This window comes from Rhipicephalus microplus, chromosome X (genome assembly GCF_043290135.1).
Source record: "Rhipicephalus microplus isolate Deutch F79 chromosome X, USDA_Rmic, whole genome shotgun sequence".
Lineage (NCBI taxonomy): Eukaryota > Metazoa > Arthropoda > Arachnida > Ixodida > Ixodidae > Rhipicephalus > Rhipicephalus microplus.
Window position 1 is genome coordinate 119387923 of NC_134710.1, and position 19204 is coordinate 119407126.

The following is a 19204-nucleotide window of genomic DNA, read 5'->3' on the forward strand; positions in this document are numbered from 1 at the left end:
TTGTTTTTTTTCCTATATGATAAAATTATATTGATGTCTCTGAACATACAGTACTTATCCACTGACTGGGCAATAGTGGTGTAAAATCTTAATTTCATATGCAAAAAGGTATCCGTACGTAACACTTCTTACAAACTGAATTGGGTACATGTAAAGTGACCATACTTGCATACAACTCAACAAAAAAAGCAGCTTTTCATGGTCATAGGACCCTTTCCAGCTAACGGCTTCACTGTGACCACTCGGCAGACTGCTTTTTGTGACACGTTCCCGAGAGCAATCGGAAAGCAGCTTGACAAAGCATATTGCAGAGCTTGTCACAAATGAAAAATTGAATTGCTGCACAAACTTGAAGGAAAACAAGGGAGACAGGAAAGAGCACAGACTACCAACTGTTTATTGTCGTTTCTTGAAGCCAATATATACGCATGCTACGCTGCGCTTCCACGATGCGCACAAAACCAAAGATACCGCAAACAAAGCCGATCCAAAACATGAAATCAAAATTGGCTGCCACCACAATGACAAAAGTGATAAAATGGCAAAATACAAAAGTGATACCCACCACAATCTAAACTGCACATTCCCAAGGTGTGCGCTCATCTTTTTTTTTAAATATGTTGTAGGCCCGTGTACTCAGATTTGGGTGCACGTTAAAGAACCCCAGGTGGTCAAAATTTCCGGAGCCCTCCACTACGGCATCTCTCATAATCATATGGTGGTTTTCGGACGTTAAACCCCACATATCAATCTTTTTAAAATTTATCTTTTATTATTTATTGCACCAAGCATCAACAAAGGCGTGAAAAAATGAAAACGTACTCTAGAGACTTTTGTTTAAAAAACACTAAAAATAGCGCTCAATACCGAATAAAACATTAAAATAACAATTTTATATTCACTCCAAACAGCCCCAATTGAGCAACCCGAAGAAGCAGTACGCCGAGAGAGTCAAAAACTATAATAACATAAAACTTTACAAAACATTACGTAGCATGACATGGGAAATAAAACAAGAACACTAAAGAACAAAACAAAAGAAGAGAAATGGAAGAGAACACAATGCAAGGGGTTAGCCACAACATTACACATCACCATGTATGAAGACCATTTCCCTGTCCGAAAGTGAAATTGAAGGCATGCTTATGCGCTTGTCATTATATTGCCTGATAAAGTACGCTTCGATAATCTCCCTTTCGGTCTTTTCACGTGCCTTAGCCATGACTGACGCATTCTCAAACTGGAGGGTGCAACCACATTTCCTACAATGGAAATCTAAATGACCACCATTTTTTCCTTTTACGGCCAGACTGTGCTCACGCAAGCGTTTGTTGAGGCAACGCCCCGTCTGCCCTATGTTCACCCTCCCACACGACGACGGGATCAGATATACAACAGCAAATACACACCTAATGAACACGTTCGCATGCACAAGAAAAGCATGTGAGCATCTTCTTTTTTCATTCACTCGCTGAGAAAATCCAACACTATGTTGCACTGCGCTTTTTTGTCGACGTCCGCAGTGCCCTAGCTGAACCTTCTCCTCACAGTGGTTGGACACTGAACATGGACTTTCACACGGTGAATGAAAGACCTCTTCGCCGATTCTCTCCATACTACCCTTCTCACCAATTACATATTCAGCTGAGAACAGGCCTTCGCAGGGAGAACCGTAGAGGAAGCTGTTGGTTTCTTCAGTGTCACCGTGGCCGCAGTCAGTGAACGGTAGCGTAATCGTAGCGCCGTCAGGCACTTGTAAGCTAGTGATGTCTCCCACAGTCTCAATGCCAGCGTCGTCCTCACACTCTAGTCCTTCGGCGTCTTCGGTGTCGCGTGCCAGTGACAGTCCCGGCGCCTGTGTGACGCCGTCGTCAGCGCTGTCACTGGTCGTGGTGAAGATTTCAAAAGCAACTGCCTCCCCAATGACGCCGGCTGCTGCGTCGTTCTCTGGGTACTCGGATGCCACATCAACCTTATCGGCTGCGCCAAGGACTACGCAATCGGTAGGCGTGCTCACGGTCACAGCATCGATAGTGCCATCGAATGCATCTTGTAAGTGTTCCAACAAGGAGTGCATTTCATTGGGACTCCAGCATTGTCAATTGTGTCGACGGCTGACAAAGAGTGATATCGACAGCTGACAAAGAGGCTGACAGAGAGGAATACCTACTCCGCAAATAACCTTTTTTTTTAAAAAAAAAAGTTCTCGATTTAATTCCTAATAAAAACACAATATTCGTCGGATATCCGAAACAACTCCAAACATCCGTGGACATGAACGGACCTGTAAAGGATAGCAAAAGGACACCCATTAATATTTGAGTTAAATATGTCCCACAAGAGATATTCTAAACATATCTTGTCTCAGAGATCCGTCAAAAATTTAGTTCGATGCACATTTTGTGTCCTCAACCTGCTTCTGACTGCGGCTTGGCGCCCATCGCACACAAAATAAAACTAGCTACATTTTGCTTCTCTCATACATGATCATCGAGTGAAGTAAAAAAAGAGGAAAATTTAAGTATCGTAAAATTAAATAAACAATAATGACGAAGTATACTTTCAGCATACATATTACGTCTTTAAAACGGGAAAGCTGTGCGCGTTAGTGAATCACAAAAATTCCGATCATCTTTGTTTGTTTAAACACCGCGTCATTTCGCAAGTCTTTCAAAACTTGAAACAATTTATGTAAAAAATATAAGTGTTACCTAATTTCAATAATGAACTTATGAGATTTTTGTTGTTAAATACTACATATAGGTTTTGCATTTACTAAATTTTAGCAGAACGATCTGCCGTAGTTGTGTTGTTTCGCCTTTAATTTAAGCAGCTGTGTGCACGCGAGCAATGGCACCGCGCAAGTGATGCGCGTATTCCCACCCATTGTATGGCATGAGCTCCGTGATTCAGCTTCTGTACAGCGATACTGTGGACGTCAAGAACTCAAAGGTCTCTGAGCGGATACAGAGGTAAGTTCATCATCTTCGAACTTGCGATACAGTGCATTACGAGGCAAGGTTTTGTTTGGCGTTGCATATCTCAGTTGCCATACTTCGGGGTGATTGTTGCCAGACTGCTGCCAAATTTGGCAGAGAAATTTGCCCCTCTAGTTGGGACTTCCCCGTGAGGGCTTCATGTCGTCCGTGGTGCATGTCACCTGCCGTGCATTTCGCGAGTGCATGCGTGTGCAATGAACTTGTTCGCGTGTGCGACGTTGGCCGTTCTAATAAACGTAATGAACCGCTTGTTGTAGAGTTCGGGGCGCGTTCTCTTGCGGTGTGCGCAGCTGTGCAAATAAGAGACCGTGTCTCAGTATTAGGGACGACGCGTATGAATGCTTAAGGGGAAGCGAATTGTGAGCCTCGCATATATGTATACGTGGCACTCGTGTCGCCGAAGCACGGAATATCTTCATTGCGGTGCGTACCTAGTCGAATGTGCACATCGACGCATCTTCTGGGGAAATCGAATAGAGTCGCAGCAGGCGGTGCGCTTCCCTTTTCTGATCATGTCCAACGATCATATCTCAGAAGTAGGCTCTCTGAACAGCTGATCGTGCCGCGTCGACCACGCGCCACGACGGCGACGCTACGCTTCCCTTAGCTGTGTCAGCACAAGGCATATCGTTCGGACGCTGTATTCAGTTTCCCCAGAAAACCCATTGTTGTGCGCAGTCGACTACGTACGCACAGCTACGGAGATATTCCGTGCTTCGGTGACGCGGCTCACAAATTCACTTCCCCGCGCTCATACGCGTCGTCCCTAATACTGATCGAGACACGATCTCTTAATTGCACAGCTGCGCACACAGCAAGAGAAGGCGCCCAGAGTTCTGCAACGCGTTCCGTTAAAACGGTCAACGTCACTCCCGCACTCGTAAAATGCATCGCGGACGACACAAAGCTCTCACGGAGAAGTCACAACTACAAGGGCAAAATTTTCAGCCAAAGTTGGCGACACTGACCTCCCATGTCTGGCAACAGTTTATGTGGTGCAGAAGATTGGGGCGCAAAAAACATATCGTGAAGCAGGAAGAGCAGGAGAGAAGACAGAACAGCGCCATCTACCAACTGTTTAATGACCGTCTGAAAACGCACAGGAAAGAAGACAAAACCGCGCATGCGTGCACAGCCAACAAACATCGCACAGCCTCATGATCAAGGCACTAAGTTATCCAAAAAATGGATTTCTGTTGCGCACAACACAATAGACACAGACAAAACGGCACGCATGCGCGGTTTCGTCTTCGTTCTTATGCAAAGTAGGCACAGGATTCACGTGTTCATCGTGGACATTAAAACGCAATCTGTAATGGAGTTTGTGGTGTTGTTGGTGCCTTCGGTAAATAAGGATTAGTTTAATTTGGATAATTTTGCTGGTATCGTGACCGTCAAATTAGCAAGCTTTTACTTTAATGCTTTTCGTGATTGGCACTGAAAAAGGTGCGCAGATGAGTTCGAAAAAAATTGATATCACTTTTTGCCAGTTTAGGGAAGTTGGGGGAGAGGACTGTTTCTGTCAAATAGTGGATAAATTTTCACAAGTCTCAAACTGCTGAGACTTTCAGGGCACAATCCTATCATGACAAACAGGCGTGCGAATCTAAATCATTCAAAATTTTCAGCTCTGAAATGCATTTGTGTAATTTTTTGGCTGAATCAATTTATGTACTAGCATGTCCCCTAGCTCTCTCTGCAAGTGTTGTGTTTTGTTGCTTTTACAAAAAAAAAAAACACGTTGGAAAAATTTTGGTGAGGTTAGCTTGCCAGACACGGTCAAGAGAATGAAAAAAGATGTGTGTTCGGATAAGGTGGCTACAAATTACATTCGGCTAGGAGCCGCCTATATATATATATATATATATATATATATATATATATATATATATATATATATATATATATATATATATGTGTGTGTGTGTGTGTGTGTGTGTGTGTGTGTGTGTGTGTGCGATTTGTTCACTATTAGAACAAAAAAGTCCTCTGTCCCCCATTATTTTGTTTGTGCACATACATACATACATACATACATACATACATACATACATACATACATACATACATACATACATACATACATACATACATACATACATACATACATACATACATACATACATACATACATACTATGAGGTAGATGGTGCGCAGAACAACATTATTTTCCTATGTTTTATCGGAGGTCAAGCCTTTCATGAGGGAGACTACTTTTTTGTCAGGGAAAGGTTTTCTTTCTTGATGAAGGCCAGTCTCTGGCTGAAAAGTTGGAAAAGAAAGTTCTTTGCCTCATAGTATTTTTTCTACAGGATCTGATATATATATGGGAAGAGAGACACAATTTGGCGGTTGCCTAATTTTATTTCTAACGGTTTTGACCAGTGGACCGGTCCTCGTAAGGGTTTCCGAACAAGTCAAGGCAAGGCAACCACTAAGTTGTGTCTTTTCTCTTCCCAAGTACGTTTGGCACATTAGAGAAACTTCTTAATATATATATTATGTGACCACGTCCGGTACGGCAGCAACCAGGTTATCTTTTTTAATCCAGACGCACGAGCCAGAGAGCCAGCCCGCGTGACATACGATGATGATCACTACAATGGTTTGGTCATACAGATGAAGATGAAGTACATAGTCAGCGCTCACACTATTTTCCTTCCTTCGCGAAAGAGGGCAGCAAGTTAGAAAGGGTTGGGACGCCGAATGTATCGTTTCAGTCGAGAGACGTGGGCGATCCCGGTGTTGCGGCGACGGTGATCAGGAGCCGCGTTGACAGGAGCAACGCGATAGTTGACTTCATATTTTTGTTCCAGGACGGTGTATGGACTGAGATATCGGTGAAGGAATTTTTCGCAGAGCCCAGATACACGAACAGGTGTCCACAGAAGGACTTCGTCGCCTGGGCGGAACACATCAACTTGACGCTTTGCATCAATGTCGATTTTTCTCTTGCCCTGAATGGTAGCAGTGTTGGCGCGGGCGATTTCACGGTAGCGGGCGACGCGAGCGGCGAACTCTTCCGGGAGAGACGAAGATGGATTGGAAGATGTGGACAAAAAGGTGGTGTCCAGAACAAAAGTCGGTACACGGCCATACACGAGAAAACAAGGGCTGAAATTCGTCGTACACTGTATGGCAGTGTTATATGCGAATGTGACGAAAGGAAGTATTGTGTCCCAGTTTTTGTGATCCGGTTGCACGTACATAGAGATCATGTCGGACAAAGTTAGGTGAAAACGCTCAGTCAGACCATTAGCTTCTGGGTGATACGCTGATGTGGTCTTGTGGATGGTGTTAGAGGCCTGTAAGACTTCAGCAAGGACATGTGAAAGAAATGTCTTGCCACGGTCACTAAGGAGCACACGCGGTGCGCCATGTCGTAAAATAATGGCGCGAAGGAAAAAATTGGCAACTTCAGAGGTAGCACCAGATGAAAGAGCTGCCGTCTCCGCGTAGCGAGTAAGGTGGTCTACGGCAGTAACAATCCAACGGTAACCGGCTGGCGTAAGCGGAAGAGGTCCGTATAAGTCTATGCCCACAAATTCAAAGGGAGTGGACGGGCACGGCAGTGGTTGCAATGGCCCCGCGGGAAGAGACGTGGTACGTTTTCGGTGCTGGCATGACGCGCAGGAAGCGACGTACTTGGCGAAAGAAGTGGAGAGGCCAGGCCAAAAGCAGCGAGTCTTGAGGCGGTCGTCGGTCTTGTGAAACCCTAAGTGGCCAGCTGTCGCAACGTCATGAAACGCTTGTAGAACTTCAAGACGAAGTGAGCGAGGAATGACGGGAACCCATTGGTTACCGAGAGGATGGTAAATTTGCCGACATAATGTTCCCTCTTGAAGCTTGAAACGGGCAAGTTGTCGTCTTAGGTGGCTGTTTGGAGCACGCGATAAGCCAGTGAGCCGATCGATGATTGTGCGGCAGCAGCTATCGGCATGTTGGAGCGAGGCGAGATCTGTGGACGAATAAAGGTCCGCCGAGGCAACTAACTGTTTCGAAGCAACAGCCGTCTGTTTGGTCACTTTGGCGGGCGGTGACGAATAGATGGAAGGTGACACTTCGGCGTTTTGCGAGAGCGGGCAACGGGACAAAGCGTCGGTATCTTGGTGCTCTCTGCCCGACCTATATATGACGCTGTAGTCATACTCTTGCAATCGTAGTACCCAACGGCCAAGGCGTCCTGACAAGTTTTTGAGAGACGATAACCAACACAGAGCATGATGGTCAGTCACTATTGTGAAATGCCGGCCGTATAAGTAAGGACGAAACTTTTGTACGGACCACACGATGGCGAGACAATCTTGCTCAGTGATGCTGTAGTTTCGCTCAGCAGGTGACAGAGTACGGCTTGCGTAGGCCATGACTTGTTCTTCGGAAGCGTGGTTCCGCTGAAGAAGGACAGCACCGATGCCAAGTCCACTTGCGTCAGTGTGTAGCACAGTAGGTGCTGCAGGGTCGAAATGGCGAAGCACTGGCCGTGATGTGAGGCATCGCTTGAGGGTGTGAAAAGCGGCTTCGCAGTCATCCGACCAGACAAAGGGTGTGCTCGTGGTCAGAAGCTTGTGCAGAGGAGCCGCAATAGTAGCGAAATCACGTACAAAGCGGCGGAAATACGACGCTAAGCCAAGGAAGCTGCGGAGGTCTTTCTGTGTGGTTGGTGTAGGAAAGTGCAGCACCACGGCAACCTTGTCGGGATCGGGCTCAACGCCATGTTTATTGACGACGTGACCTAATACCTTGATGCTGTGGCTGGCAAACGGACACTTCTTAGTGTTGAGCTGGAGACCGGCCTTAGCTAAACACGTGAGGACTTCGTCTAGCCGTTCCAGGTGCTGTGAGAAGCTGGACGAAAATATGACAATGTCGTCCAGGTAGCAAAGGCAGGTCTTCCATTTTAATTCCCGCAGTACCGTGTCTATCATCCGTTCGAATGTGGCTGTGGCATTTCACAGGCCTAAAGGCATCACATTGAATTCAAAGAGCCCATCTGGCGTAGCAAACGCAGTCTTCTCTTTATCAGACTCGTGCATTGGAATTTGTCAATAACCGGAGCGCAAGTCGAGACTAGAAAAGTACTCGGCACCTTGTTAAGTATCAAGAGCGTCGTCAATGCGAGGCATTGGGTAGACGTCCTTGATACTTAACAAGGTGCCGAGTACTTTTCTAGCTCCAGGGGTGACGGGTAGAGCAGGAGGACGTGGGAACCAAAGCACGCTCCACCACTTATGAGACCACGTGTGGCGACGTCCTTACGAGTGATTTTGTTGAGTGATCTGTAATCAATGCAAAACCGTACCGAGCCATCCTTTTTTTTTTCACTAGTACGAGAGAAGAAGACCATGCGCTTGTCGAAGGCCTGATGACGTTGCGCGCGAGCATGTCGTTGACTTGTTCTTCTATAAGCTTGCGTTCAGAAGCCGACACACGGTAAGGGCGGTGGTGAATCACACGGGATCCGTCGGTGTCGATACGATGGGTGGTCACTGTTGTTTGACCCAGACCTTCGGAACAAACGTCAAAGCAAGTTTTGTGCTTCATTAATAACGCTAGCAAGGCATCAGTTTGCGTTGGGTTGAGATGTTCACACAAAGTGGCATTGAGAGCAGGAAATGCATCTTCCGCTGGCATACACTTTGAGAATGACGAAGCAGATGGACCAGTGACGACACAAAGCGGTGCTTCTTCGGTAGTGCTGGCAACAGTGGTCCCCCTCTGGCAAAAGAAGTGGTTCTGGCGTCGTGTTGCAGGCCGTGATGCTTGCATAACCACGGGAGAACCGCACTAAACAAGATGCGATGGTGATCTCTCGAAAAATGCAGCGCTGGCAAGGAACAACCACAGCGTCACCATCTAGAATGTCACGTGACTTGATCGTAAGGACACGTTCTTGTCCGGGAGGCAGGAGGAAATCCGCAGCTGTCACAAGGTTGGGCGACGGAAGGTCGGCAGCAGAAGAAAGCTCAGTGCCTGTAATCTGTAATGCGAATGAGGGGCCGACCACACGAAATTACAGCAGACGCCGCTGACAAGAAGTCCCAGCCTAAGATTATCTGATAAGCGCACGAAGACAGCACAGCCAAATGTATGTGATGACGGATTCCATCGATGAGAACACAAGCAATGCACAACCCGGTCGGGCGAATCGTACTGTCATTAGCGCCGCATAACATGGGACTGGCATAAGTAGTTTGCACTTTACGCAAGCGAAAACACAATTCACGATCAATTACCGAAATTGCGGCTCCAGTGTCTATAAGGGCGTCAACAAAAACACCTTCCACACAAACAGGTAGTAAATTAGCTAGACGAGACGGAGGAGTTGTAACGTTCCGACAACAAGCAGTTTCCCCTCCAAAAACTGCACCTTCTAGTTTTCCGAGTCCAGAGAGATCGGAGCGGAACGCAGGGGTGATGACGTACGCCGAAACGGTGACGGGGAACGGCGGCGAGATGAACGAGAAGGATGAGGCCCAGCATGAGACTGTGGAGGGGAGGGCGACTGACGGGAGGTGGATGGATACGGTGCGGGATCGTATTCATCGGGTCTCGGGGTAAAGTCTCTCTCGTAAGCTGAGTAACCACGTCGTTCATCCTGCTGACGGCGGCGGCAGAAACGGGATATATGACCCCTTATGCCGCAGTAGAAGTAGATGGAGCGCGGAGGACGCCATGTAGAATAGTGGCGTGGCCTTGGCACTTGCGTTGTCATCGCAGCCACATGGTCGCATCCGACGTCCGCAGACACGGTTGGAACTGGTGCAGGGGCCCGCGATGCAACTTCTGCGTACGAAGGCACTGGGAAGCGCACAGGAGACGGGGCATGTGCAGCGCTTGTCATTGATGCCAGTTCGTCCTTTATTATCTCTCGCAGGTTGGGAGGAGGTGTGTGGACAGACGCAATGGTTTGGTTGCCTGGAGTGAGGCCGTGAAGTTCTTCTCTGACAATTGTGCGGATAAGGGCCCGCAATTCATGCTCTTTGGCAAAGCGAACGTCGCAGGAGGCGTGTGGAAGGCGCATGGAATGAAGCGCGTCCAGACGTTGGCATGTAGTGATGACGTCCCGGACGGTAGTCGGATTCTGGATCACTAGAGCATTGAAGGCCACAGAGTTGATACCTTTCAGTAGATGTTGGATGCGATCGGCCTCCGTCATGACATTTTGTGCTCGGCGACAGAGAGCCAGAATATCTTCAATCTAGGACGTGTACGATTCGTCGTCCCCCTGAATGCGGGTTGCGAGCTTCTGTATCGCTACTACAGAGCATCCTGCAGACATGCCAAACACCTGACGGAGATGCCCCGTTAAGGCCGACCAATTGGAGAAGTCGCTCTCGTGGTTGTAATACCAAGTTTTAGCGACGCCATCGAGGTAAAAAGGAACGTAGCGCAGTTTGTGCTCCTCGTCCCAATAATTACAAACGCTGGTTCGATCATAACTGTCCAGCCATTCTTCGACGTATTCGTTGCGAAAGCCAGAAAATACCGGAGGGTCTCAATGAAAGGTACTCACGGTGTAGTGAAGCCTAAGTGGCTGAGAAGGAGCGGTTGCAGCAGCGGACGCGTTGGGTTCTGCCATCGCTGTTGCTTGAGGGCACAACCGTCGACCAGACCGGAGCTCCAGGGGTGACGGGTAGAGCAGGAGGACGTGGGAACCAAAGCACGCTCCACCACTTATGAGACCACGTGTGGTACGGCAGCAACCAGGTTATCGTTTTTAATCCAGACGCACGAGCCAGAGAGCCAGCCCGCGTGACATACGATGATGATCACTACAATGGTTTGGTCATACAGGTGAAGTACATAGTGAGCGCTCACAATATATATATATATATATATATATATATATATATATATATTGCGACGAAGTCCTTTACACGCCTTTATTGGGCCTGGAAGATGTGGCCAAAACAGTCACCTGCGAGGCAGAAAACCGACTCAAAAGTCATCCCCACTAACGATGAAGATGAAGGACACTAGATGATGATGAATTTGTACAGGTGATGAAGAAGTGTGCTTTAAATTCCCACAATATATATATATATATATATATATATATATATATTTTTTTTTTTTTTTTTTTTTATTCACATACCCTAAAGGCCCTTGCCGGGCATTACATAGGGGGGGGGGGGTTACAGTAAACGGGATGAGGGTTAGGTTACATTTGAACAAATAAACAGTTGGTAACACCACTAAAGCACAGCAAATAACAATGAAACACTATCGTACAAAAAATAATTCACTTTTTTTTTTTTTCATACAATATTAGGTGAGCTTTTTAACATTTCTACAAAGGCGTCGAAGTTTCTTACAGACACAACATCATGTGGTAAGTCATTCCAAAGACGGAGTGCGCACAACAGAGGCGAGTTATAGAAGATGTTTGTACGCGCATATGGAACTAAAACTTTGAAGGGGTGATCTAGGCGCGGAAAATAGTGATGGGCAGGCAATATGTAAGTGGTAGCAAATGACGAATGATTATGATAAAGTTTGTGAAAATGGGATAGCAGGGCCAGCACTCTTCTTTTCTCTAGTAATGGGAGGCTCAGTGATGCTTTGATATTAGTGATGCTCGAATGACGCAAGTAGTTTCTGGTTATGAATCGGGCAGCTTTATTTTGCATGGATTCAAGTTTGTTAATTAAGTAAATTTGATGTGGGTTCCAAATGAATGAAGCATATTCTATTTTAGACCGAACAAGGGAGGTGTATGCTGTAAGTTTTGTCTTCCAGTTAGCTTGATGTAAGTGGCGTCTAATGAATCCAAGTGTTTTAGATGCTTTAGATGTTATTGCGTCAATGTGGGCATTCCATGACAGGTCGGCGGAAAGATGGACGCCTAAGTACTTTATTGATGAAACGTGTTCTATTGGCATTGCATTAATGAGATAGGAATTTATCGGGGGCTGGGTAGTATTCGTAAAAGTTATAACTTTTGTTTTGGAAGCGTTAATTTTCATTTGCCATTGATCGCACCAAGTAGCGATGCTATCAAGGTCTTTTTGTAAAGCAGTGTGGTCGTTTGGGTTAGTAATCTTTCTATAAATCACACAGTCGTCGGCAAATAAGCGAGTAGTAGATGCCAGGTTTTTAGAAATGTCGTTAATGTAGATGAGAAACAGTATCGGTCCAAGTACAGAGCCTTGGGGTACCCCGGATTTAACTTGAATCAATGTAGATGAACAATCATTTACAGTCACGAATTGATAACGATTACACAAAAAGTTATTTATCCAAGTGGTAACGTTTCGGTTTATCTTAAGGCAGTCTAGCTTCATTAATAGACGACTGTGGGGAACTTTGTCAAATGCTTTGGCAAGGTCGATAAATACGGCATCAATTATTGTAGACGCATGAACGGCATAATGGAGGTCAGTAACTAATTCGAATAATTGTGTTTCGCATGAACGCCCGCGCTGGAAACCATGTTGGTTAGGAATAAAGTAATTTTGCTCGGTTAAGTACGTCATTACTGCAGATGATATGATGTGTTCTAATAATTTGCAGGGTATGCTGGTGAGTGAAATGGGCCTGTAATTAGATGGCATCGATGAATCACCGGATTTAAATATCGGCGTCACGCGAGCGATTTTCCATGTGTCAGGCACACATCCAGTGTCAATTGACTGCTGAAATAAAGCTACAAAAATACGGGATATGACTGGCTTAGTAATTTTAAGTAACTTCGGGCATATACCATCTGGTCCAGGGGATGAATTGTTTGCAAGACGTTCAATAGCCGATTCGATACCTTCCGGAGTGATCACGATGTCATTCATTGTGGCGTTAATGGAGTCAAATTTTAAATCGGCCGAAATGGGCTCCTCTTCAGTGTAAACAGATCCAAAGAATAAGTTCAGTTCTTCTGCAGCCTCTGACGGTGACAACAGTTTATCGTCTTTAGTTAGATGAATTGGCTGTCCCGAACATTTCCTAGGATTTACCACTTTCCAAAATTTTTTAGTATTGTTTGTTAGCAGCGCAGGTAGATCCTCATTAAAAAATTTGTCTTTAGCTGTTTTTATTTCTCTGTCGCATATCTTTGCATAGTTTCTGTACTCTTCCCATGCAGCATCGGTGCCCGAGAATCTTGCCTTAGAATACAAGCGCTTTTTTTTGTTGATGCACCGCTTGACATGCGAGGTGAACCATGAGTTGTGAGTCGAAGATGTGATTGTAATTGTAGGAATGTATTGGTTTTTTAGTTGCATGAGTTTCTCGTGAACGATTCGCCAGTTTTCATTCGTGTCACGAGAATGGAGGCTGGTGAGAAAGTGATCAGAGAAAGACGACAGGTCGGACAGAATGTTCAGTACGTCAGCTCGTTTGTAGTCGTACAATACTTTCATCTGTTTTTCTGGCTTTACCACTTTTATCATGGCCTCGCAGTGTAGAACATTGTGGTCACTAATACAATCTAGTACGTGGACGCGCATATTCTCAGGTTCAGTAGTGAGCACTAAATCAAGAACAGAACTTCCGCGTGTAGGGACAGAGACCATTTGAGTCATGTTAAATAATGAAAGTGTATCAAGGAAATCAATACATTCATTTCTTCTTGTACCACCCGTAGGTGTGCATGTCCGCCAGTCTATTCCCGGATAATTAAAATCACCGGCTAATATTATTGGTGATGTTGGATGTTTGCATTGAACAAAACTAAGTGAGTCATTCAAATTATCGACAAACTCGATAGAAGCGTCTGGCGGACGATAGCATACCCCGACAATACAAGTTTCACCTGCTGACAGTTGCAGTACAATCCACAAAATTTCTAAGTGTGCGTCTGTGTCTAATAGTTGCGCCTTAAAATGACTTTTTACGGCAATCATTACGCCGCCACCCCGCTGGTATGACCTGTCCTTTCTGAAAATATTGAAATCAGCAGACAGAGCGAGTTCGCCGTTCGATACATCAGCATTTAACCACGTCTCCGTACCGAGAACTAGATCCGCAGTGCAGCATTCAACGATTGTGGCAAGTTGATCTTGTTTGTTCAAGATGCTGCGAAAATTACATACAACGAGAGATAAGGTATGCGCACAACGATTCCTGCGTCAAGCCGTGTTTACACGTGGTTCGTGCCTTGGTATTTGAACAATTGTGCTGTCATTAGTATTCCCTAATCCGTACAATCTATTTCCCAGGAGAACCTTATCAAAGAGCAGCTTATACTTTTCGCCAGGCTTTCGTTCTACTTTTACGAAATCGCGAAGTTTCTTTCTTATCATCTGTATCCTTGGCGAGAAATCCTCCTCTACCCAGACTCGAGGGGAAGATTTCTGTAGCTTGTAGGCGTTTCTTAGAATGCTACTCTTATCTTTGAAGTTCAAAAATTTCACTACAATCGGCCGAACTCGATCATCTGTGACTCGCCCTACTCTGTGGGCACGTTCTATTTCACCCGATTGAATTCCAAGATGCTGTGTGACAAATTCAGATACTATTTTTTCTGTGTCCTTCCATTTTTCTGCTGTCTGCTCCGGAATACCTTTGAAGACTAGGTTATTCCTTCGCATTCTGTTATTCAGATCGTCGACCAGTAAATCTGCTTGCTCTGTCTGTTTCGTTTCAAGGCTTTTCAGCTGGGCGTGTGATTCTTGTAGGACCTCGTTCACGCTTGTAACGTCTTTACGTAAGACGTCTATAACGTCAAGTCGCTCTTCTATTTTCGAAAGTCGCCGTTTTGTATCTGTAATAGTCGTTTGAAGGTCCTTCAACTTGCTTGAAGTTTCTTTCTGGAATTTGTCAATTGTCTGTCCTATATCTTTCACCAAAACTAATAGCTGCTCTACTTTGTCAGGCCCTGGATTTGTTTCGATGTCACCAGCGCAAAGCAGTATGTGTGCAACACTGAACAAAACTACAAGTAGACGGCATCCTGGTCTCCAGTAACCAAAAAACGCCGTTGAACGGAGCCAGACAGCGAATTGCTGTTTGAGTTGTATGTGGCGCGCAAGGAAGCGTCCTATGCGCGCGCGATACGTACACACATCAACACCCATAGCAAACAAGAAATAATAGAAAGTTGGGATTTGCAGCCAGTGACAATGGTAATAATCGAGGTGAAAAAAGGTGCTACACACTTACCTACACAAGGTAAACAGCCACCGTTAACATCGAGTACACGGCCGCAAATCCCGCAAGTCCGTCGTCGCCGCAGCTACTTGTAGGTAACCATGGACCACGGGGTGCCGCACTTGTCGATGCCGTTGACAGCGCAGTGCGAAGGGGAGAACGCACGCGCGATATTTTCAGATGACAGGCCCAGATCCAAGGCCTCTAGATTGGTGATCCGCTATTTGCTCGCAATCAGAAGAACTGGTGCAGCATGCGCAGATCAAGCGTCTTTCAACGATAGCTGGGCTCGGCGTAGTACAGCAATTGCGTGGTCCACCTACACAAGGTAAACAGCCACCGTTAACATCGAGTACACGGCCGCAAATCCCGCAAGTCCGTCGTCGCCGCAGCTACTTGTAGGTAACCATGGACCACGGGGTGCCGCACTTGTCGATGCCGTTGACAGCGCAGTGCGAAGGGGAGAACGCACGCGCGATATTTTCAGATGACAGGCCCAGATCCAAGGCCTCTAGATTGGTGATCCGCTATTTGCTCGCAATCAGAAGAACTGGTGCAGCATGCGCAGATCAAGCGTCTTTCAACGATAGCTGGGCTCGGCGTAGTACAGCAATTGCGTGGTCCACCTACACAAGGTAAACAGCCACCGTTAACATCGAGTACACGGCCGCAAATCCCCAAATAAGAAAATAATCTGTGTCTCGCCCTCGCCCTTTGCAATTGCCTATGCCATTGTTAAAGGTTCTCCTGTATTTCAATTGCTTTCCTCTTATAGTTGCACAAAACCAGATTTGTTGTTTGACAGATTTAAAATATTGGTAATCTGTTTTGTGGTGTGCGCCTTTCAGTGAGCAAAAAGAGCTCTGTGTGGCCAACTAGGTGTACTACCTCTAACAAGGGAGGGTCGTCTGTGTTTTTTGTTAATTGTGCAAATAGTCTGCCTTTGTGCCTTTCTTAGTAGGCTTCTTAAATTTAGTGAAAAAGTTGCTGCTGCCAGCCCCCGCTGTCTAGAGCCACATTTTTTGCTGTTCCTCACCCTTTGTCAAAGAACATAATTTTGCACATTATATTCTGGAGTTTCACTTTCAAAAACTATAATGAATTATGTGTCATAATAAATTGCTTTATATTAATTTCTACCCCCTGAGTAGTACGATATGCTTTACAACGAAAGCACGTGGGCAAAATGGCACTGTGCCTGTTCGCTGCGTTGGTGCCATGTGGCTGCTAACCTGAAGATCGTGGGTTCGGTCCTTGCAGTGGCAGTCCCATTCGGATGGAGGTAAAGTGCTAAAGGCCCACGTGTGATATCTGTGCACGTTAAAACACCGCCAAATGGTAAAAATTGCCAGAGCCCTCCACTATGAAAACCTCATAATCATAATATGGCGTATGATTAATATTGTAGTTGTTGTTATGTGTTTATCAAAATGTGGCTCCATTAGCTTTGACTTAATCCCGCCATCTCATGCTCACTATCAGATTGCCTTAGCTGTCAGAGCCAGTGCACCATGTGGGAATACATTGTTGAGTACGATTGACACCAAGCTTAGATTTTGTTTTTATCAGTTGGTTTCAATAATTTTTTATTTCTCCGACAGTTTTCCTGTGAATGGCATGCATGTAGCAGGAAAATAGCATTTTATAGAGGCCTTTGCTTTTTTTTACATGTGCTTAAAATAAACCTCCCAATTTAACAGGTCACCTCCAAGGAAACGTGAAGACATTGGGGTGCCAATTGAGGACATGGAATGGGCACGACCCTACTGATAATGAGATTCCCTAGAGGCGTGTCATGTACTGTTTTGTTATATCACAGCTTCTTTATCTGTAGTTTGTAGTATCTGTTGTACTTGTCGATACATATTTCTTCAATATTCAATTCCAGTTTACTCGTAACATACATGTATGCAACATCTAGTCACAGTGTGCAATGTAGGTGTTTTTGTACTATGTGCCTAAACAAAAAGGTGTGTATGCAATACACTCGTTTCAGTGTTTCGCTAGCACAAGCGGACGTTTTGCATTATATGCTGCCATCTGTCAAATTTCATTCAATGAAAATTTTGCGATTTCAGAAGTTCAAATTACGCAGAAGTTTTTTTATGTTTTGAGGTGCTAATTTGATTAGTTCTTTTAAAAAATGCACTTTGGTAAAAAGTTTGTGTGTGCTTTAGTCTAGTGTCGTTAATTTCAGTGTATGTCCAGAAGAATTAATTAATTTAGCATCTGAAAGCAGTCGAAAACTTATTCATGCCTTGAACTTCTGACACTGCAACTTCAAAGAGTAAAAAAAAAAGACTATAGAAGACTGCTTTTAGAAAACACGCTGAATCATACACATCCCTTAATCTCCCTCTCGTATACACAGCATGACCTTCGGGACTTGTTTGGGAGTTTGGGAGTTGCAAGGGGTAACCCAGGGTTCGGGAAAGTGCGATAAAATCGACCTGCAAGGGATGTCCGTGACTGTTGTTTTGGAAATGCAGTGGATATCCGATATCCAATTAGTGGTGTCCTGTGGATGTCCCTAGCATGTGATTGTTGTCCCTGGATTTCCTTCGCTTGCACGGATTGATTGCACGAGGATTGCAATCTACGAGCTATCGAGTTCCACAGCGACCACTGGCTGCAGTCGTCCCGCCACCAGCCGCCTCGTTCTCTCGTATCAGGACCGCCCTATTGGCCACGTACCGATCGTAGAGTGACCTCAGGACGACCCTATCTTTGTGGGGCCAGGACGAGAAGAAGAAGCTTCTAACAGAGCCAACACAGTCGCGAAGAGCCTTCCTTCGGGAGCGCCGTGGTCGGGAGTGTTCCATGCTGTCCACGTTTTTGTGCTGCACCAGCAGTGGTATGGTGGCTGCGAAAACGAACAAGACCGTGAATATCAGCCAAAGATTTTGATGATGATAATGTCCAACTCTCCTTGGCCATGGAGAAAAGAAAGTCAAAGTTTCGCCAAAAGGGCGAAGCAATGAATGCGATAGCCACATATTCGAATGTTTTACGAAGCAAGGCTAGCATGTTTAGGAGCAGTAGTAATTGTAGTAAACATGCGCTAGCTAAGAAACCAAGTTTTTAGATTACCACAACAAGGCTCGTGCGTAGTGACGGTGTTGATGAGAAGCGCCGAGCTCAGCTGGTACTAAGGGCCACATATACGTCGTGTATCACAGCTGGTGGAAGTTTGTTACGTGTAGAGCGCATCTATATGTGGACGGCCGGTTCAGGTAATTGCAACGTTTTTCGTGTTGAAATCGCAGCCCGCAGAGGCTCCCGCCTGCTGTGGGGGCAAAAGCCACGCGCTGATCGTTGCCGTGAAAGCGCGGCAACCATCAAAGCGTTCCTGGACTATAGGAACCCTCCCACCTTATGGTGATATCAAATACCGCGCATCGCTCGGATCACTGTCTCGAAATAAACGTTTATTTCTCTTTCCCTCTCGCTGAAGGATAATATACAATAAGTACAATCAAATTGACTTACGAACGTGAAAAAAACATTAACGCGCGATGGGACGTGAGGTGCAACTGGCTGCTGGTGAGCTAGTACCTGATCGTTCATTGCCGCTGTCGCTCAGTGCGTTCACAGTCATCTACGTCCAGTGCAAAACCATCGACGTCAAGACGGTTTCTACGAATCACTGCTGAAAGTAATCTGAGAAATTCTCTCCGCCGAACGTCTTCGATAGCACCAACAACGCGTCATTCACCACGCGCAACACCAACACGGCACCCTCACCACCTTTATCTGGGTGTGCGGAGAACATTTCGCTCCGATACCAGGCAAGAAAGGATGATGATAGTGAGGCTCCCTTTGTAGCGGGTGGGCACCCTGTGGCACCATAGCCAGTTATGAATAAATAGATAGTACAATAAAAAAGACAAACTAAAAAAACGGAATATATATATATATATATATATATATATATATATATATATATATATATATATATATATATATATATATATATATATATATTACAGCCAGATTGTGCGTCACATACACAACTCAGTCATTGTGATAATAATAAAAGATGAGTAGTTTATGCTTTTATTGGCGCGTGCGCGTTGAAATACAGTCTTGCATTCATATTTGTGATAACGGTGGCTGTTAAT

General features: G+C 45.4%; 1 protein-coding gene across 2 annotated transcripts; it reads right to left on the minus strand.

Moving 5' to 3' along the window:
* Positions 1-376: 376 nt before the first annotated feature.
* Positions 377-18860, minus strand: LOC142775715 (uncharacterized). 2 transcript variants are annotated; one of them, XM_075877516.1, is made up of 3 exons: positions 18573-18855; positions 17778-17946; positions 377-2284 (listed from the first exon to the last, which is right to left on the minus strand). In XM_075877516.1, exon 3 carries the CDS (start codon positions 2075-2077, stop codon positions 1085-1087), a length of 993 nt encoding a protein of 330 aa, XP_075733631.1. In that variant the 5' UTR covers positions 2078-2284; positions 17778-17946; positions 18573-18855; the 3' UTR covers positions 377-1084. The 2 variants fall into 2 exon arrangements, with proteins under 2 accessions (XP_075733631.1, XP_075733632.1); XM_075877517.1 differs by lacking the exon at positions 377-2284 and adding an exon at positions 5140-5261 and having other exon boundaries at positions 18573-18860.
* Positions 18861-19204: the final 344 nt, after the last annotated feature.